Here is a 25,693-nt window from a genome sequence, read left to right as displayed (position 1 = left end):
GTTGTGAAAAAAAAACAAGTGCTTTACGCAGCCGGGCGGGGGTGGGGAGGTGGATGTGTGTCGCGGACGCACCGAGCAAACAAACCCCAGCAAACGCGAGCTCGTTCCGCCGTGTTTGTTTGGCCAATCGGCCCCCTTTTGAAAATCGCAGCAGTGTGAACGCAGGGTGAAGCAGGCGAGCTGCAGAGCCCCAGTGCACCAGCAGCGCTCTCTCTCTCTCCCCCCCTCTCTCTCTCACACATACACACACACACACACACGCGCCTTAACCGTATAGGTATTGATTTGTGCTCTGTGCTTTGCCGAGACGGATGCTGCTCCTCCCGGGGCGGCAGCGGGAACCTCTCTGCTGCTTGGTGGCCTTTTGTCCGTTCTCTCCGTCGCACAAATACAAAAACAAAAGCAACAACAGAAAAAAACACACACTAACCTCCCATCTCTCTCTTGAATTTAACCAGCTAGCAGTGGACGCCCATTTGTCTCCTCGCCAATCTCCCTTTCGTTTTTTGTTTGTCTTTTCATTTTCTCAGCCTCTGTGTCGTTTTCGTCCACATCTCTTGTTTTTTTTTTGTTTTTCCCAGCTGTTTTAATGGCGTTCTCGTTTATTTCCCTCCCCCTCCCGCCCCCTTACCGTCCCCCCACCGCCTGCCGTTTCCCTTTATGGGTTGATTGCTCCAGAAGCCGTCGCTCTCGACAGCCGCCATCGATTTTTTTTTTTTTTTTTCTACCACCTTTTGTCGCTCGTCGCGCACGAGCCTGTTGTTGCCGTCACTTTTCGCTGGACACCTTGTACCCTCGCCTCGGTCTCTTAGCGCCGAACAACACTCGGCAGGCGCCGTGCGCGTTTGTGTGCGCGCGCGCGTAATAAGGACGAAGTTTTCTCTGGATGACTCTGTGGCAAACTTTTCCAAACAAATTACAGAGAAAACGTTTTTTCGTTGAAACTGGACCTCGCGACTACGGTTAAAAAAAACAAACAGGCCAGCTGGGGGCGCTGTGTCAATGGCAGGGGGTGGCAATTGTGTTTGTTAGAAGAAAAAAAAATCATTTTCACTCCATTAAGAGTTTGAGTTAGTCATTCAAATCTTTTCAAGAGGAAACTGGATGTCCTGTCGCAGGGACGGATAACGCGTGGCTCGGGATGGAGCCCCACGAAATCACAGAAACCAGCGGCGGCGCAGAGCGAACCCTCGCCGGAACGAGTTTGAAAGCGCGTCCAGCGCAATTTTCATTTTTGCACGATTTGCCGTCTGCGCGCGGCACTTTGCCCGGGAACCCCTTCAAACGCAGCCGAGGCCTCGGGTGGATTTTTAATGAAGTCGTAACGCGGCGACATGCAGCGCTAAACTCCTCCAACCGTTCAGCTCGCTGATGAAGCCCTGGCGGCTGCACCGGGCGTCCGTCCGTCCGTCCGTCCGTCCGTCCGCTCTCCAAAAAACACTTCCTTGTTTTCGAACAAGTGAACTGTGACCCGTTAAGTCATTTCGTGGTCGGAGCCCCTCGGTTTGCAGCGGCCGGCTTAAACGGCGGTAATCTCCTCATCTGGCGCGCGTGAGACGGCCATAAATCACGCTCGCGCCCCCGTCGCAAAAAAAGGACGGAACTATTTTCAACTTGGCGTGTGTGAAATAATGCAGGTGAGTAACGGATGATCGGAACTGGTTCTGGTTCGAACCCTCGGGGAAGAGGGAAAATTGGACGGCTATACTCGCTGCGCTTATTTATTCATGCTAGAATCTGCACCCGGACCTCAGCCTCGCCGAGCCACGTCGCGCTTCAGCCTCCGTGCCGCTAAGAACCCCACGGCTAACCCTGAAAGCCGCTTCTTGGCCCGCTTCCTCCTGCCTCTTTATTGTGCTGGTGGCAGGCGAGACGTCCCGCTGCCAAGTAGGTCTGATCTTCCCTTAAAGCGGCAACAGTTTTTTTTTTTTTTTTTTTTTTCTGTGTGTGTGTTTGGGGCGGGGGATGGAGAAGCAGCCTCCCTACAATGCGATGAGGCTGGAGGGGAAGAAAAGAAGCGTTTTCCACCCACCTCCAGATCCTCTTCTCGTTTTTTAATCCTGGACTCCAGCGGAGCCGAACCGCACGGTTAACGACCCAGCAAACTTTATAGATCTTCAGAACGCAGGATTTTTAACCCTCTGTTTGCCTCTCTCGGTGCTGATTTACAGACGCCTTCATAGCGCAGCAGTGCAGCAGTCCAGGACGCTGCTGTGGAGTAGCCCTGGAGAGCTGCGAAGGTTAGGACCGAACCCTGTAACCTCTGATTTGAAAACATTGTGATTCCTTTTACTTTAATCCCTTCATATTCAAACCATTGCATTCATTGAAACCTACCGACTGTCATACTGTAGCAGGCTTGAGGGGAATTTCCATCTGAACACATACATACATAAAGCAGCAATTGCAGCTCTTTGCATCACACAATGTTGTTATCTGACAGTGTGACATCTGTGTCATGACATTCGCGTCAACAGCTTTGATGCAAGGCGATGCCGATGGTGTGTGTGTGTGTGTGTGAGAGAGAGAGAGAGAGAGAGAGAGCGAGAGACGTGCCAGAAGGACGCAGGCTCCGGTTCTGCATTGTCGTTGTTTGACACTTTGCCTCATTCGCTCTCGTGACCTCCGACCCCAGAAATGACAGCGAGCTACCCAGAGACAGCTACGCCGTGAACTCTATGCAAGCTTGGATGTTGCAACAGGGCTGGACCTTTGATTTTTTTTTTTTTTTTTTAATGCGGAAATGCTGACAGCGTGTCACGCTGGGATGCGGCCGTTGACGTTTTCCCTCTCGGGAGCGACGCGTTGAGGAAAGCTTTGATTTTCTCACCACGTCCCGTCGGAGGCCAAGCATGCAGGTCCCTGTGTCCCTATGCAAAAATAAGTAGGTGCTCTGGCAGTACTACCACTTGAACGTGAAAGTATGATGTCTAGTTTTCGGGTGCAAAGTGTGCCAGGATCTCCCGGAAGAGAATCTTGAAACTGTTCCTATGGGACGGCAGTGACAGCCTGCCGCTGGAGCCACCACAAGGCTAAAACCTCAAAAGTACGCACAGTCTGACAAAAGCTGCTTTATTCACTTCTTTTTCACTGCAGGTAAAAAATGTAGAGGGTTCAATTGCTTTCAGACGATCACGTGGCAGCAACTCGATGCGTTCAGGCACCCGTCTCGGTCCCCAAAAGGAGAAATTATCCAGTGAGTTGCAGTTGCGTGGTGGAAAATCCCCTAGTGAGGTCACAGTGGGCAGCCTCCAACTCCGAAGAGGTGCGTGTGTGTACGTACCAGCAAGCTGTGCCTAATAAAGTGGCCAGGCCGAGTGGATGATGTTGTTCTGCCTCTGCAGTAAAAAATAAATAAATAAATAAATAAATAAAATCTACCGTATTGATTTTCTCACCGCCACAGTTTCTTCTTTGCCAGCACTTACAAAGTGAGCGAAATGGGCCAGGTATAAAAAAAAAAAAATAACAGGATGTGGCCGAGGTCCAGGCGGGACGGAGGCTGAGTGCGGTCGCAAGGTCTCAGCCTCGACCCCTCCGAGGCTCCGAGTGCCGGCATATATCATAGGCATCCTAAGCACTGGGGACACATATAGATTAGCACTCAAGGGCATTCTTCCACCGAGTCCATCGGCGCTGACTGATTATAGATTCAGCTGAACAGCTCGGGCCGAGCGCCTAACACCGCAGTGGATTAGCCGCTCGACAAAGTGTCCCGGCGAAACTTGCCTGTTCTGTTTTGCTTTCGCTTTGCTTCCTCTCCTCCGGTTTATTAGCTTCTCAGCGGAGAGGTTCCGCTTCCCACTGCGGCTTGACGCCTTCACACCACTCCTCCTTGGGTATTAGCAAGCCGCACGAGTCGGGTTTTCCGAAAGCAGCATCTCAAACAATCGTCTCCCGGGCTGACACTGACTAGGCGTGTTGACGGGTCGGACTTGATTTCCAGTCGCCGGTTTCCTCTGCGGGGACTCCGGGCTCTCTCTGCTGTCCTCTCCGATTAGGGAGCGTTTTAGTGACCTTGGCTGACAATAATTACGGACCTGTCACCGTGGTTGCGTCCATATGGCGGCCACGCTGGAAGCGCTTTCGCGGCGGCAATCGTCAGCGCGACAAAACGGAACAGCTGGACGTTTAAAAGCCGAGCGCGCACGTTCGGAACGCCCCGACGTGCGCTCCGCGCGAGTCACCTTTGTGTGTTGGCCGCATATGGCTCGCACGTAAACAAACGTATCGCGCAGCTTCACCTCGCCCCGCTTCCAATTAAATGTTCCATCGGTGGCGGAGGGAGAGCAAAGATGATGGCGTTTGCCCCTTTTTGTTTTGTTGCTACAGAAACACAGGAAGTGGGTCTCCGTGGGAGTCGTGGCTTTGATGCGGTTGCTCCTTGTTCCAGAAAAAATCAATCAGAGTCAGAATCTGGTTCTTATTACCAGGTATGTGTACATAGACATACAGGGATTTGACCCCTGGGTTGGTCTTGGATGGTAGAGGAGAGTCAAGGGAAATAGGAAAATATAAAAAATATAAATACATGTATACATTGATATTGGAAAGTGAAATGTGCAATATATATATATATATACACACATACTGTATATACACATATATAAATATGACTTGTTGGTTAAGTTATTGGTTACGGGTTGGTGATGGGTTAGGGTAAGACAAAAAAACTGCTTTTACTTGTGTGAGGTGTCCAGTACAGTTGCTCCCAGAAGTGCTGGTAGAGTAGCTTGACAGTCAGTGATCTTTCACTCTTTTTTTCCAATGACGCGGATCATTCTCCAAATTTCGCGGCATCAGTCGGTCGGTGGAGACTTGCAGTTTGTGCCGCTTGCGTCCAACCCCGGGTGACTCAGACGACTCCAAAGACATATTGTCTCTGCCGAATGACTCATATCAGCTGGCAACGGTGAAAAGAACTGAGTTCACCTGTCAGAAGATCAGACACAGGATAGGTGCAGGGGAAAAACAGAAGCTCCAAAGCAAACAAGGCCGACAAAGACCGACAGCGATGATTGTCTGCATAGCTTTCAGAGCGACAAAAGCGCAGCCGCATTTGATGGATAAATGCTCCCCGCACTCGACGTCTGCAGTGCTACAGCCGTTTTTATTGTTTCTGAGTCTCCGGCAGTCCGAGTCCGACACTGCAGTCACCCTCCATTACCGTCAAGATGGTTGAAATATAAGTGGCACTATACTGCGGGGAAACCCTCCCTTTGCTCGCCCTCTCTGTCGATCGCGCTTGCTTTCTTTTTTCTCTTTTTTTTGGCCGTGACGCCTCTGGCTTGAAAGTATGCCATGCTGCAAGGGAATCTGTCGGCCCGCGTGGTTTCTCATTATTATGTTTGACCACTCAGGCTGATTACTTCTCCGGCAGATTCACGCTGCGCCACGCTTCCAGCCACACTTTTTTCTTTTTTTTTTCTCTCTTGGTACAGCTGACACGTTTTTATTCGCTTTATGTTGAAGAATTTTCAGGCCCGTCCCTGTGAGTGCAAAGCCAGATTTGTCATTTCGCTGCCAATCTCCACGTCAAGCCACTTCTCCGAGGAAAATTTGCTGACTGGCACATCCTGCCACAGTAAGGGTTGGCTAAATTTAGCAACGTTGTGTCGAAAAAAAAATCTTGGGAGGAGGATAAGAGGAAGGCGGACAATGACACAGTTCAGTCCCTCAACAAAGAGAACACTATATTGCTTTTAATGTTGAGCTTTGGACTGTATCGAGAGGGGAAATGGGAATCCATTCGAAACTCATCTAACCTACTTTTGCTCTCACGAAGAAGGGATTGCGCAAATGCAGGAAATGAGTCTGAAATGATGTAAGAGGAGGATCGGGAGTGGCCCTGACGCGTCCCCGTGCGGCTGCTGTCTCCAGCGGTTGGGCCAGTTGAAAGGAATCCAGACGACGCGGCGTGGCGGAGCTCAACCTGGGGCGAGCCCGCTCGGTGTTTTCGCCCCTGACTGTTTCTTCCCCCCTGAGGAGAGCGGAGAGCCCATCGAAACTTGCGGCTCGGTCCGTCAGGCTTCGGCTGCTCTCGCGCTTGATCTTCTCCCGTGACACCATCCCGCTGCGTCGGTGCCGTTTGGCGGCGGTTGCGAAGTCAGAAGGCCAGAGTCGAGGCGCGACGGGGGGGTGGCGAGCTACACCGCCAGGAGACGCGGAGCAGTGGCAGCTGTCTTCCGAGATAGGTGTCGAGGCCTGGAGGCCATCAGAGATGTTGCCGAGGGGAGAACACGGTTTTCTCTACCTTCTTCTCTAGAAATTGTATTTTTTTTTAAATATATCCTCCTTGTTGCCTCTTCAGAGATGTTCCTCTCGTGTCTGCCTCCCCCGATTGGCTCCCCATCACTTCCTGCTAATGACTTTTAGCCGTCCTTGTTGCTCACTCAGCTGCTGCGTCTCGCTCATTTCTCTCCGGGAACTGCTAAGCTGTTTGACGCGTCTCTCCAGGGACTGCTGTGGTCCAGGCTTGCGGAAAGCACACCGAATCCCTTCCTTTGATGGGTACACGTTGTGTTCAACACTGTGGAGGTAAGAGGTCTGAACCTCAACTCCCTCTCGTGCCTAATGCCTCCTTTGCTATCGTGGAGTAGCCTGAAATATGCTACGCGAGAAGGGGGAGGAACGGAAAACAGATGTGAAGTGCTTGTTTTTCCCCACGAAACAACGATTTGTGATGGTTTTGCTGCTTTGCTTTGTCCCCGCGTGATAAATTGTTGAGCATTTGTTATCTAAAGCTGCTGGCTGGCTCATCAATTAAGTGAGCAGTGTGAAGACAAAGTTATAAAGCAGCTGGTGAAGATAGCGGCACATTTGTCTGTTTAGCTGTGAGTTGATAAAGAGGAAAACGGTGCAGATAAAGGCGGAATGCCAGACGGAATGCTAAACTTATTCAAGGTACCCAGTGTCACATGACAGCCTTATTTGGGTTGGATTTAATGTGCTTTTCCAACTGAAAAAAATTCTTCCTCCAAGGTGGGGTGTGACAGATAAAGTTTGAGAACCAATGCCCTAATGCCATGCAAGTCTATGGGGTCAAAAGTCAACTTTGTCCTAGAGACATGGGACCACTTGCAGGTTCATCGGGATCCCTCAAGACACAGCCAAGTCAAATTTGGGGGGGGCATGAAAAAATATCTTCCTCCAAGGTGGGGCGTGACAGAGAAGGTTTGAGAATCACTGACCTAGCACATGAGATGGAGCACCTCCTAAAGCCTCTATGGTATATTTATTATATTTGGAAAAAGGCAAAGCTGTTTTATCACCTTGAAGTGAGGGGTGGGGGGGGGGAATCTGGATTGGCACTGTTAGCCTGGTATTAACCTTGCATCACTGCCCTGTGGCCAGCTGACGTATATGCCGGCGCCAACGTCGGTCTGGATTGATGTGGAAACATCCCCTGCACATCTAACAAATCTGCCACGACAGCAGCATTGGCGCTAATCTCTTTAGCGACGCCCGCTCTTCATGACTGGTTTCTCCTGGTCTTCTTTGTTGTGGTTCATCGCTTCTTGAGGCCATTGTTGGTGTTGTCTGCCACTGACAGATGGGTGGCGGTAGCTGGCCATTAACAGTTCGGAATTTTTTTTAGCGTCGTAGCAACGCACGGGGACAAAAGGGAGGAAAAAAAGCTTGAAAAGTGCAGCAAAACTTCCCAGCGGCAAATTCCACTGTGGACATGTGCATATATTTTCCGCTACACCGTGACTGCAAACCTTCTGCTGTCAGCCTTCTGTCAGGAACATATATCAGAGGGAGCTGCCGTCGAGACGGCGTGGCGTACAGATTAGGCTGTCGGGGGAAGCGTGAATTTCCAGAGGTGCATCCCTCACGCGGGCTGGGAAGTGGCGAACGTTAGCGCGGCGGTGAGTTTTATGGCCGGCGTCGCCTCCGGCCTCACGACCGCATCCCTCAAGAGCCGGCCATCGGGCCTCGCAGCTGCACCGCTGGTGTAATATTCTTAATGCAGCCGCAAATCCTATTACACCTCTTTTCAACAATTTGTCAATCACTTCCGGTAAACGGGAGTGCGCGGGACACCGCGGGCCAAAATCTCAATCTGCATCTCGCCCCCTCTCCTTCCCCTCCCTGCTCCTTAATCTCCCCTAATCTCCCTCTCAGCATCCGCCAGTGTCTCCGCCCCCTCCGCAACAACTGCAGATTTAAGTTCTTCCCCTTCATCGCTCCTCACGTGATTCAGTTCATCCCGGGGCTTGACGCCGAATTGCAATTCTCGGAGTGGGATCCCATTATTTCTAATCTCGGGGGGGGGGGGGTTCGTCGCCGCGGCTGTTTTTGGCCGCTAACGTGGCGAGCCATTTGTCCCGCACTCCCTTATATCCACCGGTGTCGGTGTTGCCTCGTGAAGCCTGCAGTTTATCACCCCACTGGGTCAAATTGCAGCCTTTTGCGTTGTCATAGTAAAAGCCATTGATCCCGCCCCTCCCCTCCCCTCCCATCCCGGGCCGCCTGATGCAGATGCGGAGTGGCAGTGGAAATTGAAACAGGATTTCGCTACCCCTCATAATTCCACAACGAGCAGACTCAAACGCTATCTGAAGAAAGCAATCAGACTCTCAAATTACCTTTCTCGGGAGGACATTGTTTGCAGATCAGCAGAACTCTCCCCTCTCTGTGCCTTTGTGTCGCGGCATCGCTCTCTCTCTCTCTCTCTCTCTCTCTCTCTCGCTCGCCCTCGCTCGCTCGCTTCCGCCGCCTCGCCGGGGGAAAAAAAAAACAAAAAAACACCCTGTGCACGCTAATGAGTGGCAGAGTGGCGATGCTGTGTTGATTTATCGCATGGCTGGCCAAATGGAACCTGGATGGAATGTGTCTGTCACTGGGGCATCGCTTATGCAGAAACACCTGCAGATGCCCTGGAGGTGGAGGGAGTAGGGGAGGGGGGCTAACTGCTCCAATAGGAGCAGGCTTCAGCCTCGGCCATCTCGTAAATGCACGCGCGTTCGGCAATTAGCCGAGACGCTCGAGCACACGCAGCAAAGTCCTTCAGCCTCAAAGCAGAAGCGGTCGCGCTGGGCGTGTTGCGGCGGTGTGCGCAAGTGGCAGTGGCAGGACAATGGAGGCTTAAAAAAATAAAAGCATTAAAATCAATGCAGCATGAACCTGGGGTATTGCTGCTTTGTCGCACACATCCCCCCCCCCTCGTGACTTGCTAGGCGCTGTAGTCGGTGCATTGTTCTGCTTGCTTGTTCGCACAAAAATGGCCGATTGGCCAATCGCGTGGCAGCAACCCGGCCGCGACGAGGACCAACGCTGACGTTTTAGTCAGCCCTGTTGCAGCGCTTTGGCTTCCCCTGCGTGTCTTTTTTTTTTTTTTTTTTTTTTTTTGAGATGGATGGTTTAGATCTGAACGGTTTAATGGGGGGAAAGTCGACTTTCAGCACAAAGACCGGCAGCACCGGCTTGGCTCGCGGCCTCCACCTTCCTTTCATCACAAAAGGAAGCTGATTGACTGTGGAATACTGAGGCTGATTGAAAAATGTTTTGATTGGAGCTTGAAAAAGGCGCTTGTTGCGAGACTTCAGGCGCGAAATCCCAGCAGCCCGGTGCTTTCTAATGCCATTGGCTTTTGTGGCGTCGGCCTTACTTTTGACCAGCAGAAGTCAGCCTAGAGACAATCATCCCTTTGATCAGACTCAATCTGTATAAGATGAAATAAGCTCGTGCATGTATTTACAGTGTACAATTACCCCGTGAGTGACTTTCACGCTCTAAATCCTGCGTGTTTTCATTGGGTTCGTGACTTCTTACAAGGTGCCGATTGACTGAGGCAGCGCTGCAGCGAGCAGCCAGTGATTATCCGCAGCCATTGTAATACAGTGCTGTAGCTTTGCTTAAGGAATAGCGTTGTGTCCTTGTCGCTTTCTCCCAGGGGTGTTCTGGGAGGATGGAAAGAGGAGAGCAGTTAACAGCCCGGCCAATGGGAGAAATGGAAACACACCCACACACACACACATACACAAACACAGCAGCAGCCATCCCTCAAATCCATCATTGTGAACAAAGCTGCGAAATGAAGCGAACCTCCATCCGAGGGAGGAAATTCCCCACTGTCCCCTCAAACCACAACGGTGGGGGGAGAAAGAACGGAAGAAAGAGGAAAAACCTGATGGACATTTTTATTTGATGTGACATATGATACAGTGTGAGTGCACAGGCAGCCGCTCCAGCGCAACTGCAACGGTAGAAAAGAGTAATAACATATAGTTATGAGGTATGGAGGCAGGCAGATGAACACGCAGACAAGCTCGCCACTCAGTAAGTGAAAACGCTAGGAGGTGCCGTGACATCTCAGCCAATGAAATCAGTGAAGTGTGTGAATCATCTTTCTCGCCCTCTCAGATGAAAAAGTATTGAAGATGCCGATTGACTTGAATGGAAACCGTTACCATGTGCACTTTATGTCGCGAAACAGCAGCAATAATTCTATTGGTGTTTGATAGTCACTTTCATGTCATGCCCGCAAATGCTGTGTGCAGTGTGAGAAGACGTGTTGAAACATCCCAATGAGCAAAAAAAAATAATAACTCAAATGAAAATACAAATAAACACAACGGACAAATTATTGGAAATAACTACAAATGTGCACATGATGCTTTCAGGTTAATGTAAGAATATAAGAAATAGTTTGAATTCGAAGCCCAAAGGCACCACGGATGGGAACAGTTTCGATATTCATGGTGTATCCATGTGGTGAAGATCCCATAGAAAGCACTCGTGACTTTTTGGATGAATCTTTCTCCACATACATTCAGAAAATGCCAAGAGCAACGGTGGTCAAGCTGCCACGCTGACCACCTCCTCTTCTTCATCTTCTTCCGTGGCTTTTTAAAAGCTCCTGATTCGTCGGCGGCCTTCGAACGGAGCTCGGCATTGATGGATGCGCAAGATTTCAGGATTGGGAATATCAGCGATGCTGCTTGCCCCGCCAGGAACGACGCGGCTTGGAATTGATGTCCGGCGTATTTCACGGCGAACGCGGCCGTGAATCAGCCGCAACACCGGCCGTTGACTGCCCCCCCCGCGCACGCACGTGGACGGAGATGAACACGATGACCCTGAGAGCGCGTCACACTCGGCTCGTCCTTGAGAGAAAACGTCACGCATTGAGACCCCTTAGCCTTCCCCCCCCCCCCCCCCCCCCCCCGCCTTTGCCGAGATCAATAATGTATGGCCATGAATCACCGGTTCACGCGCAAGGGCACACGGCTCTTGTAATCTACGTCTCAGAAATGTATTTAATTCGATATTTCTCAGAATTCGACGCAGCCGCTGGCACACGCATTATCCAGGTTAAGTGGCTCGCTCAAGGGCACTTGAACCGTGGAAGGTTGGATTACTCACTACTAGTTGTTTTGGGTTTTGGTTTTTTTTCCCACTGAGGTCCACTTCTACAGGTCTGTATTGCTGTGAATGTGAGGTTTTTCAGGAGAAGAGCTATTACCACTCTTCATCAGTGTTTTTAGTAACGGAGTAATGTAACGGGATTACTCTGGCAAAACTGGTAATTATATCATGATTACTTCATCACGTAACGATTCAATTACTTTTCTGAAATGTTTTGCGAGCTAAAAATACCTTACTGTCCACAAAATGGGAAAATGGAACCGGAGCTGCGCTGGGGTAGAGACCGGCGCTAATCACTGTTCAGGGCAAGGGCCCAGCTCACTGGCCATGACACCCAGGGTGTGGTGAATCCTATCAGACCCCGGCAGATCCTGTGACCCCCCCGCCCCACACACACACACACACACACACACACACACACACACACCTCCCCTCCTCTCTTTTTCCGCGGCCGCTGCCGTCCCTGTATCGCCAGGCCTCTCATCCGCGGGGTCAACAAAGCTCCGTCCACAGGGTGTTAGCTCTGCGGTTAATCCTCACAGCACAGTTTGATCAGAAAGAGGGGCCCCCTCTCCCCTTGTTTTTTGTTTTTTTTTCCAAGTCCTTTTGTTTGCTCTGGCATTCATTTTTTTTTTTAATGAATTCAGGATTCAGTGTTTATATTTATGTTGGAGGTGGAAAGCTAGGTGCGCTGCCAGACAAACTGCAGGCCAGCAGTCGACGGTGAGAGTGCGACATTACCGAGTGCTGCAGCTCAGGCTGAACACCATCAGTCTTAAAAACGGATTGCACTATTATTCAGGTTCCTCTATTTGGTTTTTACAAACGCTGCTGGCAAAGCTTTAAAAAGCCCAGACGAAGGCGCAGGTGATAAACAGGAAGTGGCTGTGAGCTGGCAGCTAAAGAGATTAGTGCAGGTCCGTTTTCTTTTTTTTTTTTTTCTCCATTTTTGAATCAAAGTGACAATAAAGCAGCACTTGAGACCTTTTATTTTCTCTTGACTCTCTTTTGAGTTTTGCTAGAGCCACTACTGTTGCCTCTCGCACCAGGAGGAAAAACCTTGAGGTTTTTTCTGCTCAGCTGCACCGGAAGTAAAAAAATCTCATCGGCCTGCTTGACAGGTGGGGTCTGTCCGATTGGGCCGTCGGTTTCAAAACTCTTTCTGTGGGCTCTTTCCCGGATGGAAGTGTGAGAAAAGGTCCTCTGGCCGGCGTGATTAATGCTGGCCATTTATTAGCTTGATCACTTTAACTTAACACTTGAACACTTTAGCGGAGATTATTAATCAGATGCTTGTTTAAATGTCAGCGGTGAGAAGCTGAGAGGAAACAAGGCCACTGGGAGGTTGAGTTTTTCGCGTTGGGGGGGTCTCCTATGTATGTGTGTGTGTGTGTGTGTGTGTGTGTGTGTGTGTGTGTGTGTGTGTGTGTGTGTGCGTGCACTCTTGACTGTGCCTCGCAAGTGTGTATTCAGGACTGTAACACTACCGCGGCGTTCGTCCATACATGCGCTGCCTTGCATATCTTGACGTCGGCGTCCTAAAACCGTAGCCGTCTGTTCATTTCCCAACGAGACTCATTGGCTCCCATTAATAAAACATGGTGCTTTGCCTTTATTACGAAGCGCAACGCTAAACTACTGAGATTATGCAATTAGGCTGCTCGAAACTTTCTGCTTGCTGGCAGCTCGGCAAACACCCATGCGTGTGCCTCAGTTATATGTATTGTATTGCAATATTAATATCTTTAATGCTAATTAATGTGCATTTTTTTTTTACGACAAATAGCCAGACGCCGGGATTCAATATTAATCCACATTTACATCTTTGTGTGTTCCCAGCAAATATTTATTTATTTCCCCCCCCCCCATCGCGCCTTCTTGAAATCGCAGTCAGGACGCAGTGCCGCCGCGCGAGCCCGATTTTGTGTATACAGCACTTGTGAGATATGTAGCTTGAACATTGCCGGCACGTATTCGCGAGCCGCGACGCTCTCTCCACCTCTCTCCCCCTCGCTTTGAAGACCTTTCCGGAGCTGCGGGGCGACTTCCAAGACTGTGTCCCGCGCTTTAAACTGATCACATTCTGTGTTGCAGAGGGTAAATACAGTAAGCCTCAGAAGATTACACACTTATTGGGCTTTGTGGGGGGGGGGGGGGGGAGGGGGGATTGCAGCCTTGTGCGGATGTGCTCTGAATTCGCCACGCCGGCGCAGAGGCATTTTTCTTTCTCCTTTTTTTTTCCCTTTTTACGCGTCGAAATGCAGAGAGGGGAGCCTCACAGTCGGCGACACGACGGAGGCGGATGCATCTCCCCTCGTGGGCTCCGCTGCGGCTGTCCAGGTGTTTCGTTATGTTTATCGCCCCGCGTGCTGCTTACCTTTTTTTTTTTTTTTTTTTTTTTTCCCCAACGGGATCCGCTGTAATCAAGTTTGATGGAGCAAACGCCACCAGGCTTGTAAATTACAAGAGGATGTGTGTGTGGGGAGGAGGGGGGGGGTCGAAACGTGCGCCTCGGCGCCAATTCACGCACTTTGCGTGGTCCATCAATCATTTTTTTCAATTCGCGTAATTGATTGGATCAGTTAATCAAGGGGCGGGGGTTTGGGGGGAGGGGCAGCGGAGGAGAGATGGTGATGGATTGCGGCTCGGGATGAGGCCCACCTGATTGAAATGCAGAGGCCAGAGTCTCCAAAGGTCAAGGGTCACGCGGGGAGGTATTTACAGGCGGAGCAGCCTTTCGCGGGACCTTTGTTGCTATGTTAAGAGTAGCCTTTATTAAACGTGCGTGTGCGTGCGTGCGTGCGCGCTGGCGCAGCGGGCGCGTCAGACATCTCCCTTCCCTCTGGAGGTTGCCCGGCCTTGTAATCGTTGAGGGTTAAGTGGTGCCAAAGTCCCAATAATAAATCTCTTGCGGAACCTGCACCGGTGACCCTGAAGGTCACTGTTTCATTAAGTGTCTTCCACTTTGATTTTCTCAGCCCTCGCCCCTGTCTGCTTCCACGCCGGGCCCGGGCCTGATTTATGCAAACACCTCGACGCCGCCGACGGATGGGCGTCGTAGATGCACATCGATAAATAAAGGAACGCGGGGCTCACGCGGAGAATAGGGAAAAGTTTTTTGACACTTTTTCATTTTCCCCGAGATTGGGAGAGCCGGATCGCGCTGGCCGGCTGCGCTACATAGAAAGCTAACGGCAAGGCGCTCAGCCCAGCGTGCCATTGGAAACGGGCTTGATTAGAACATCTGCTCGCCGGCTTACAAAGCAACTCATTATAATGTTTGCACGCTGCTTTTTAATGGGGCGGTGTAACAAGTCGGGGGGAGTTTTTTGCAGCTCGCAGGTGCTCCCTAACCTTGCACGGATGGCGCACATATAAACTCTTGCCAACCGCCGCGCTGTTACGATTTAATTTCCTTCTATAATCAGCCGGCTGCTTTTGCGAATGGGTATGCAGGAGAAAATTAGCTGCTAAAAAAAAAAAAAAAATCACACACAGAATAAAAACGGGGGTTCATTTTGGAAATATGATCACGTGACGTGTCCGTTTTGCTCTTGATCAAAGCGAAAAGGTTTTATCTCGAACACGCCGGCCGTCATCTGTGTAGATCAAGCATTTTGGGGGTCTGTTTTGTACTCCTCTTTTTTTTTAAGAAGAAAGAAGCTGCAGAAAGTGTCAACATCAATGCTGAGTATTTAACTTTTTTAATGATTTGATCTTGAAAGGCCTTGTTGGGAGTGGTTCGACTGCTGGGAGAAGCCTTGAGTGCAACCTAAGCCTCTTTTTTTGGAGTTTCTTTTTTTTTTTCTTCCTCAGTAAATGTTTGCTTTCAAAGAAGAGCGGCTCCTGCTGTGAATACCCAGCTCAAGACGCCCGCTTCTCCTCAATTAACACAATCCAAAACTGTTCCCCTTGTTTTTGTTGAAGACCTGGACCATCTTCCCAACTACATTGGTCCGGCCCCTTCTGTCCAGGCGCTCTGACACCTACCTACGCGTTGACTCATGTCTAGACGGAGGAATTAGGTCATGTAACAGGACCAAAGGAGGCCTTTTTTCAACAACAACAACAAAAAAAAACTGTGACATTTAAGCGAGGAGGCCCCGCTGCACAATCAGGCCTCCTCAGGCTTCTCTTTCACTGCCTGAGCCCAGTCGGCGGCCGCCAGGCCTCGACGTGGCCAGGAACAATCAGATTAAAACGTGGAGCCCCCTTTTGTGTTTCCTCGTTCCGCCGGCTCCGTCCGCGGGCGGGTGCAGCGACAGGCTAATGGCATATCGCAGCGGCGCAGCCACTCCGTCACCGGGCGGGAATGAAATGAAACTCAGCGGGAAATGCAGTCGGCGCTAATTTCCAACACAGCGTCGCGAAGGGAAAAAAAAAGAAAGGCGGCCCGCTGCGCTGTTGTAGTGGAATTCCTGCTCTGAAATTAGCCGGAGAAGATTGTTCCCAGGCGTCTGTTGCAATCGCCTGATTGCGTAACAACTTTTTTAAATGAGTGATGAGAACGACAGCATCAGCGTCTCTTACTGGTTTTTTGTGTTGGATCTAAGACGGAGTTTGGTTTTAGGAGCAGTGTGTAGTCACTGGGAGAGGAGTGGAGGGGTGTGATGGCTCACCATCGACTTGAGTTAAAGCACCTGAGCCCGCTGATGTAATGCATTTGCAAGGCGATGCAGAATGAAAGTGCCAAAAGCCCCTTTTGCCCCCTCGCTGACTTTCAGGCTCTTCTTCTTTTTCGTCCGAGGGCAAAAAAAAAACAGACAGCGCACACGCTTGGCACGCTTGTTTTCCTTTTGTTGTTTTTTTATCCTCGTGCGTTGAGGTCTGGACTAAGGATTAGACTCGCACTCTGCAGCAGTGCGGGAAATAAAATCTGAGCCGAATGTGTTGGCGCCTCTGTTTTTACACTCGTTCTTGCTCGTTTGTTCTGACGCGGCGAAAAGGAGCAGCGCGAGCGGGCGGGCGGGCGGGCGCCTCGGCCGCCTTTGTTGTGCCAAGAACATTATTTGACTTGCTGTATACATTTATCACAACGGTCAACGGAGTTTCCCCCCCGTACCCAGTAAATGTCGCTGTAAATTTGAAGGCGTGATATATGTCTGAGGAACGCGTCCGTTAAGCCCGGTTAAACTGGATCGCATTTCCTGCTAGTGGGGGGGGGGGCTTTTACTGTGGGGATGTTTGATTTTGATTTGCTCTCAGATTTGCCAGTTCCTTCTTTTTGTATTGTGACGCTCTAAATCGCCGCGGTGGGCCTGAAATCGCTGCGTGTTCTCGAGTTAACTGTCTGAGATTTGTCAAACATAACAAATTTTATTGGACAGCAGCGATGTGTTGTTGTGATGGGTGTAAATACCAGGACGTCTGCGCGCGTGGCCGTGCCGGCGCAACAATCGCACACTGAGAGCGTGAAGTGCAGCAGCGGGCCTTATGGGCAACGGAGAGAGAGGAGGGGGGGGGGAAAGGATAAATATTTAATCCGCTCTTCCTTTAGATCACTTAAAAGAGGAGCGAGTTGCGAGGCATTCAGGGGGATTGAAACACTTGAAGGATGTCAAGTCGGTCGTCAATTTGTTGTTTTTCTCAGCGGGAGCTTCCTCGGCGCATTGTTAACGGCTGCTTGTTTTGTTTTTTTTGGCCCGCGCGATGATCCTGTGTCTGTGATCATGCATTAAAAATGAATGCCTCCTTCCCCCGCTCCCCGCTTCTGTTCTTTTCAGATCCGGACTTTGCGGACCTGGGAGTGCCTCCACCTCTGCCCTGTAGGTACACTCCTTCCTCCATCTGCCCATGATTCTCCCACGCTTGTTTGTGTATCTTGTGGGGTGTTTTTTTTGCCTGTGTTGACAGTCTTGCGTCTCAGTTTAGCGACGCTCCTTTGTTATGTACCTCAAAGGTTCCCTTGTTGTGCAATGATCACTCTTTCTCTGGAGTCCACCCTGTACTTCTTTGGCTTGCTCCGTTTTCCACGAGGCGTGTGCTAGAGCACATCGCTCAGGGAATCGTCCCTTTGTGATGTCATAAAGGGCAGCAGTACCCAACACCTTGGTGTTCCAAACAGGTGGACGCTCTAACAGAGCAGGACGCTGAAGACAAACATTCTTTGCAGACGTTTTCTGAGGGATAATTCATCATGTTCTCCAGCTGTGATTATTGGATACCACATGGGACCTCTTTGATGTTCGATTTCTCAATTGTATAAGCTCACCCGCTGCGCCTGCCTTTCAGCCTGTCAGTATGACTTGGTTGGTCCAGAAGGTATCGTCGAGTCCCATCAGATCACCAGAGACGGGAAGGCCAGCGCCGCCGAGGCCGTCGACTGCAAGTGGTACATCCGCGCCCCGCCACGCTCCAAGGTGAGTCACATAAACATGCCGCCTCCCTCCAGTCAAGTTTAGTGACAAACCTTAAAACGCCACATAAAGCGAAATGGATTTGAAAATGTGCTCCCATCGACGGGGTGGTTGAGGCCAGCGAGCCTCATCACCTGGCGACAACTCAGCGCCGGGGCTCGGAGGAGTGACGGACCACGTCGAGTCTCTTTCGATTCTCCCAGCTCCGGGGCTCTATTCAGATATTCCCTCTCGTTAATTGGCCGTCTTCATTCGCTATTCCCTGACCCCTGCAACGAGGTCAGCGGTTGCATCGGAAGGCTTTGGTATTGCATGTGGGTTTTTTTTTTTTTTTTTTTTTGTCTGCAGCTGTCAGCAGAACTCCACCAGCGCCGGTGTTTGTGGCTGCGGGTGGACCGCTTCCCCTGCTTTGGGTCAGACTGATAGGCGGCGAGGCGAGGGGAGGGTTTACTCGGGGTTAGGCCAACATTTTTATTTTATTTTTTTTTTTAATCATCCGCCCATCGCCAAGAGGAATAGAGGAGGGGAATGAGACAGAGATGGAGGGAGGGCAGGGAATGAGGTTAGGCGGGACAGACGGAGAGACAGGGAGCATTACCGCTGATGAAATAGCGCTGCCACGCAGTCTGACCCGGAGGCCCTGGTGCTGCCTTCCTGCCTCTTTGTTTTCTTCCTCCTCTCGCTTCCACCGTCGCTGCCCCTGCGAGCATGCGGCCATGCGCGTCCACACCTGCACGGGGATAGGGACACACCAGCATCCCGGGCCAGTGTTGTTGGGATTACTCCATAAAAGTAAACTACTGATTACTCCTTTAAAAAGTAATCTGATTGCTTCTTTAACTACTTTGTTTCATAAGTAATCAATTACTAATTACTTCAGTTTAAAGAAGATGCATAACAGTTGAGAGTGTCTTGTTTCCTGCACATCGGACCGCAACATTCTTTCATTTAGACCAGATGAACTCAAAATGTTGTTTGTATTTCGGGCTATCAAACGCAATCACTGTTTTGTCTCCTTTGGTGCGTCGTCGCCACTGAAAAAGTAGTTTAATTACAGTCGTGGATTACTTAGTAAGAGATTACACGGCAACACTGGTCCCCGGCGCACGTCCGCAGTAAATCTGCTGAAATAGCGTCGGGGAAAAAAAGCACCGGGTCCAGTCAGAGGGTGTTAATTAAAAGAATTCCACCGCATATTTTTTTTTTTTTCACTTTATAGTTGGATCAGCTGATTTATGAGCCGACTCATGCGTGCGTGGCTGCTCCCTGTTGACAGCGACAGCGTTGCGCAATGGCACCTCCGTCCACCGCCACTTAATAATAATGAAGATATTTTATGCTGATGGCAATCGTGTGTTTTGCATTATAAACAATTAGGCGTGAGCTGTCGCCAGAAGACACAGCGGCCTTACAGAAACAAGTACAGCTCTTAATGATCGGGCGCAGAGTGATGAAATCGTGTGCAACAAAGTTACTCTAGTGTCCGTTGTGATGCGTTCACAAATATTAGCTTACGACTAAATCTTTGCCACGAATTAAACAAAGACGGGGAAAAAAAGATAGAATACGATCTTATGGTGGAGTGTGAAATAATTTGATTATGCCGACTGTTAGCATACACTGTGGAGATGATATGCACAGTGGCTCAAAGAAATTGGGCTGCATTAATTGGTTGCTTTGTTTTTGCGTGACTCAGACAGCTTCTTGTCTAATGCAAGGGGTGACATAAGGCCTCCACTGTTGTCGCAGATTTCCAAGAAAATGTTTGTTTTCCCCAGTATTTTTAATATTTCAAGGCCTGCGTTAGACCAGCGCTTGTCCTTTTCTTCTTGGATGAACATTGTAAGGTTTTTCCAGACTCAGCGTGCTCACTGGTTGGCTGATAATACGATAATAGCGTCGCCTCTGTGTTTCACGGCCACAGCGTTCGGATTCGTGATTGCATATTCCTCACTAATGCCCGCGTTTGAGGGAAGTCCTTCAGCTGGAGCGTCTCCAAGGCCCCAAGGCCACAGGAGCTGTAAGATTCACCCCCCCCCCTCCCCCCCGCCCATCAGTGCTGATGTGAGGCCACACAATAGGATGCCATTGAAACAGGTACAAATGGTCCATTTAGGGTGGGGGGGGGGGGGGTGGAGGTGGAAAACGAGAATGAATTCTGCAATCCTGCTAAGTGGAATTGCATAAGTCAGTCATGACGTTGTGGCCGCAGCAGCAGAGGACCATAAGTCAATTCTGCGCGCGCTGCACGTATGCCTCGGTGTGTGCGCGCCTCTGTGTGTGTGTGTGTGTGTGTGTGTGAGAGAGAGAGAGAAAGAGAGAGAGACAGAGGGAGAGTCTGCGTCGTGTGGACATGAAAAAGCGACGGAGTGAGCGATCCTGGCAGTGTGATATGTTTTACTCAGTCCAAGTCAGTGTCATATTTCGCCCTGACAAAGTGTCCCACGCGTCGAGTCGTGGGCAAGAGGCTGACAGCCGCCGCCGCCGCTTGATGGAGAAGGAGGCCAATAAAATTTTTAGCACAAATCTATCCTGAGTCGCATACGTTTGCTGCAGCGCGCTACGCACCACTGTTAAAAATAAATAGAGCGCCGCAGCCACGCTGTCCACCCCGCTTCCTCGCTCCTTCTAATAAAACCCCCACACGCATGCCACTGCAGCAGTGCCCCAGCCTGCCGCCCGCCGAGGTAGCATGCGGGGAAGTTTGCGCCGCATGCAGGGGCAGGGCTTCCCCTCTGCTGATACAGTGCTGCGCTGTGCCCAGAAACAGCAGAGAGATAATGACATCCTATACCGGAGGCTCTAATTAGACTGCGCCAGAGCACTCCAGAGAGACGAGAGGATAGGAGTGGGGCAGGAGGAGGAGGAGGAGGAGGAGGAAGAGGGGAGGGGGAGGAGAAGGAGGAGGAGGAGGAGGGTGAAAATGGGAAGAGGACAGGAGAGGGAGGGCAGAGATATGCTCAATAATACATCCCATCCAAGATCTAAATCTATACGGGTGAAGTTTGGGGTTGGGATGGATGATGGCGGTGACAGCGGGTGCGAAGTGGAAGGCAGGGAGGACGGGACAACGGCGAGCAGTAATGGCCATGTGCTGCTGGAAAACGGAAATACTCAAACTCTTGTATAGCAAAAAAAAAGAAATAGTGTATAGATGATAAAACTGAAACATTCTTAAAGAAATAATGAATCATTTAAATAATAGCCGCAACAGCTGCCAGGGGCCAGGCCTGCTTTCTGACAGCTGCTGGTTGTGGGGGGATTATATATATAAATATATACCTGCCTCATGTTGAATTTAAACACTCGCGCATCATCTGTGACCTGTTTGCCTCTGCATCTGCCTGCATTGCATTTCTCTTCTCTGCCTTTCTGCACCGTTTCTGAAAGATAATTGCTTAAAAAAGAAAAAAGAATCACTCAGACTTTAATGAACGCAGCAAACCTCAGTGAGAACATAACCCCTCCCCCTTCGCCCCCTTCCTCGTCGGTGATGGATTCTGCGTCATTATTGGGCACTGTAGAATCGATGAAGAGGCAACCCATTTTCCTGCCGCGGCCAATCTCTGGCCCCGCAAATTGGTGATTGTATCTGATCCGCTGGCGTCATTTGGCTTCGTGATGCCGTGTGCTCCCTGATTTTTCTTCATCATAGGTCAATTAGAGGGAAAGAAAGAAAAAGAAACGCTTAATTTGTGATGGAGCTGGTTGAAAGCTGTAAGCCTCTCTGACCAACGTACTTGTGAGTATAGGAATCCATGCATATAGTAGGAATGATGCCAAGATAACATTAAAGTTACACATTTTTTAAACGCTTTTAAACTATTGTTGGCCTCTTCTAGGCATAAGGGTGCGTAAATTCTACTTTGCAATGAGCTGCTCTTCTTTATTTATTGAAACGTCAGTATGTGCAACGGTAGATGTATCTCACTAACAGTTTCACCCTGGAAGATGGGTATTACAGGTTCAGTGAAGACAACAATCTTCATGTTGTCTGTGGGGCGCAGAGTCAAAACACCGGGCGGGAGGGGAGACGGGAAGCCCGGGGGAACTAATGTGTTCACGTGGGAACTTTTTCCACGGCGGAGCGATTAACAAAAAGTGTTCGGTAGGTTGTAGCTAAGAAAAACGCTGCTCAGGTACACAGGATGGACAAATATTAGACAGGGACGAAAAGAAGAATTCAGGAGTCCGGCGGTGGCCACTGTTCTTTGTTGTTGGCCACTTTTGGCTGTAGAATCGATCCGCGAGTAGCTGCGGAAATTGTCTTCCTCCAAGGTGGGGCGTGACAGAGAAAGTTTGACAACCACTGCCTTAAAGAGATTTTCTTTTCAGTTCCATTTCAACTCTGCTGTATTTATGGTGAGAAAACAATCAAGCTGGCAACCAGAGTAAATCGCCTTGATGTGTTCTGCCTGGCAACAGCTGCCAAAAGAGCCTTACTGTTAATATGGTCCTGTACGCCTTGCTTTGTCTCTGTGTTTACAGCACCTCTGTTTCATTCACTGACTCTTCTGCCCTTAAGGTCACTCGTCAGTATTGACAGCAGTCTGTCTTTGTTACTCCTTGCTGCGCCGACTTAAACCACAATTCATTTTATTGTGTTGTCATCACATTCCTGTCCTACGGTGACCGGCATGTATTAGTTAGAGAGAGAAGGGTGTAAGGAAATCCCTGCAAGGGTGTCTACATTGACACACTGTGAAATCACCAATTGCAAACGCGAAGCAACCCAAAGGAAATCAATTTGGTACAAATGCAAAATGGCAACGGTCTGGGAGCGGAGTGAGGACCCGGGCATAAGCCAGCCAAGTGCGATGACGAGAGACGAAGGCAGAGACAACAGCTTCAGCACCATGGACAGCGACACACGGTGATGTGTCAAAATGGACGGCAGCTTCAGCGCCATGGATAGAGACACACAAGTGACGTGTCAAAGTGGATAGTAACTGCGGAACCATGGACATAGACACACAGTGATTAAAGCTGGATGGCAGCTTCAGCACCATGGACAGAGATACACAGTGATTAAAGCTGGACGGCAGCTTCAGCACCATGGACAGAGATACACAGTGATTAAAGCTGGACGGCAGCTTCAGCACTATGAACAGAGACACACGGCAACATGCGGAAAGATGGACATCAGCTTCCGCACCATGGACAGAGACAAACAGTAACGTGAAGATGGAAGGCTGGTTCAGCACCATGGACAAAGACACACAGTGATGTAAAGCTAGACGGAAACTTTGGAACCATGGACAGAGCCAAACAGTGATGTAAACATGGACAGCGGCTTCAGCACCATGGACAGAAACATGCAGAGACTTGGATCCGGCAGATATTCATGATTGGATACATGACGTATTTGATCCATGCCAATAGATTATGGGATAACATTCCAGTTAGCACCAAAATCTGAGGGCTACTGATCCACAGATTCATGCACAACCCAACCTTATCATGCCTCAAATTGATAATTCATCCAACACACACAAACACTCTGTGACTCAATTCAGAACCTCTAATGACTGAACATGTATCACTCCAATTAGCCATCAGCGGCAGATTATGTCTTCTGGAGGAATGTTTTGTTTTGTTAATGACTTGCAAAAAAATGAAATGAGTTAGTGGTTTGTATCGCTGAGGGCTGAATATTGGCACTTGAGACATGTTTGACATGTCATAGGTGCTTAATGCTGTTGAGAAGTTTAAAGAAGAAGAAGACAGAGATAATACTGAAGTATAATACTAACCTTGAAAACGACTTCAACAATAACGAGCGGACTCCTGTTGGCGGCCTGCCGCTTGGAGTGGAGCCATCCTTAAACATGATCTACCTTTAAAAAAATATGCACTGCATTACTTGTTCTTAAGATATAAATCCTTGCAGCATTTTCCCCTCCCTGTGTCACTGACCTTATATCTTTTATATTTAAAAAAGATTTGCCAGCAGATTTTACCTCCACCGTCTCAAACGTCTTATTAACATTACAGGAAATATCCAAGAGAAGATGCTCTGTAAGCAAGGCCGGCTCAGAAATGGTCTGCCATTCTGCCATTCAGGCCCCTGCAGGGATCGATAAAAGTCCATTCAGTGTCTGAGACCAATTCATTTGTGGAAAGGCGAACGCTCCTACAGACACAATAGGGCATCTATTGTATGTGTTGTACATGCATTCCCTTTGAACATGTATTACCGGCAGGAGCACGCGTTTTCCAATGCTTTTCTTGTGACAAAGCCAACAAAAGCTAAACGTGACATTTTTCGAAGTGGACGTGGGAGTATTGACAGCAGGGTTAGAGCCGCAGAGAGTCGGCTCGTTCCTGCCCTCATTCCGCCTGTCATTCTGGTGAAGTTGAGATGACACGGTGACGTCCATCATCCTTCCGTCTTCGCCGATTTAAATCGCCGCGTCTCCTCCCTGTCACAGTTCGGGTGCGGTCCAAACCATTAACCGAAGCGCGGCGCCCACCCAACCAGAACCATAGCCAATCTACGCCTGATGACAAACCGCCGAACTATGATTCAGAGGCAATCAGGAAGTGTTAGTTTCACTCAGTGTCACTATTCTAAAGAGACAAGGTGGCTAGAGAGCGGTGTACGTCACTCAGTGAGGGCGTGTTTCTGAAGTGTAATGACACATCCCATAAACTGCATTCATCTGCTGAGTTGAAAAGACTGTGATATGTTTGTTTGCATTCGTTCTGTGTCTCACCTCATGCCTCATTCTTGTCTTTTGCCCTATGCAGATCTACCTGCGTTTTCTTGACTATGAGATGGCCAATTCCAACGAGTGCAAGCGCAACTTTGTAGCAGTGTACGACGGCGGCAGGTGATTCAGACGTTTTTCTTTAAACCTTTTCCCTCATTCTGTCCAATTTCAAAGACGTCCTCAGTGAGTTTTGTCTTTTCTCTGCTGAACACGATACGGTGAAAAGCAGGAAAATATGATCACTTTTAAAATTGCGGCTATTTTTTGTCCGATTTGAACAAAACAAATTGTCTTAATGGTTGTGTTTTTTCTGCATTTGTCTCATTTCAGTTCGGTGGAGGACCTGAAGAGCAAGTTCTGCTCCACGGTGGCCAACGACATCATGCTGGTCTCCACGCTGGGCGTCATCCGAATGTGGGCGGACGAGGCGAGCCGCAAAAGTCGCTTCCGCATCCTTTTCACGACCTACCAAGAGCGTAAGACGCGACCACTCGCACAGCTGTTGTTTATCATTATGAAGGATGATGGCTGCAAAATGACACAGCTTCCAGGTGGGGGATTAGCTTTGTCAATCAGAAAACAACACGGTCGCCAGCGCGGCCGTCGAAATAAAACAGCTCTGGCATCCTGTACGAGTGAGATGGAATTTCATAATGGCGAGGTTGCATTGCGAGGCATTCATAAGGCAGGTGCAGCCGGTGGCTCTCGCTCAGTTTCACGTCCATTAAGACGGCAGACAACAGGAAGCCAAGAGAGATGATTTCCATTATAGGAGGTATTGCCTTCGGGTGAATGTGAATTAGGCAGTGTTGTTGGATATTAGCTCAACAATGCAGCCCCACCAGCGCCCTTCTTAATAAATCGGCAGATCAAGGTTTATCAGGATGGGCTGTTTTGTATCAGTGTCCTTCTATTTTGTTTGAGGCGATACACTCACGTGCAGAGGCACATACACACACACACACACACACACACACTCGCTGCACACGAACAGGCTACCCCATTCTCATTCCTGCTTTTTACTGGCAGAGCTCTTGCTTTGTTAGGCGTCGCAGAGGGCTGACTTTGTGCTGGGAGAGTTGAATGAAGAGACTTGAGGCTCCAGAATTTACGGTTTGTCGATGTTACGGTGAACCCTTCAGATTCTTGTGATTTTGAAAAAGCATACTTTGGTGGGAAAGAAAAATTGAGTCATCGTGTGTGCTGGTAAAAGGTCTCGAAAAAGATTGTTGTTCAATTTGTTTAACCCGA

The 25,693-nt window shown here is 49.6% G+C and overlaps 1 protein-coding gene across 7 annotated transcripts in view; it reads left to right on the top strand.

Annotated features, from left to right (window-relative positions):
* Nucleotides 1-25,693, top strand: part of neto1l (neuropilin (NRP) and tolloid (TLL)-like 1, like) — a 52,831-nt gene that overhangs the window by 14,464 nt on the left and 12,674 nt on the right. For all 7 annotated transcript variants that reach the window (XR_012929377.1, XM_076050345.1, XM_076050343.1 and 4 more), the window contains 4 exons: nucleotides 17,097-17,138; nucleotides 17,605-17,732; nucleotides 24,480-24,562; nucleotides 24,773-24,918. Coding sequence is in view for 6 of the 7 variants with exons in the window: in XM_076050345.1 (XP_075906460.1) it covers nucleotides 17,097-17,138; nucleotides 17,605-17,732; nucleotides 24,480-24,562; nucleotides 24,773-24,918 (399 nt within the window). In the remaining variant the exon portion in view is untranslated. The remainder of the gene's footprint in view (nucleotides 1-17,096; nucleotides 17,139-17,604; nucleotides 17,733-24,479; nucleotides 24,563-24,772; nucleotides 24,919-25,693) is intronic.

The sequence above is a fragment of the Nelusetta ayraudi genome, unplaced genomic scaffold (genome assembly GCF_046127955.1).
Source record: "Nelusetta ayraudi isolate G7.1 ecotype Tasmania unplaced genomic scaffold, CSIRO-AGI_Nayr_v1 ptg000127l, whole genome shotgun sequence".
NCBI classification, from domain to species: Eukaryota; Metazoa; Chordata; class Actinopteri; order Tetraodontiformes; family Monacanthidae; genus Nelusetta; species Nelusetta ayraudi.
This window is presented reverse-complemented; position numbering and strand designations above follow the sequence as displayed.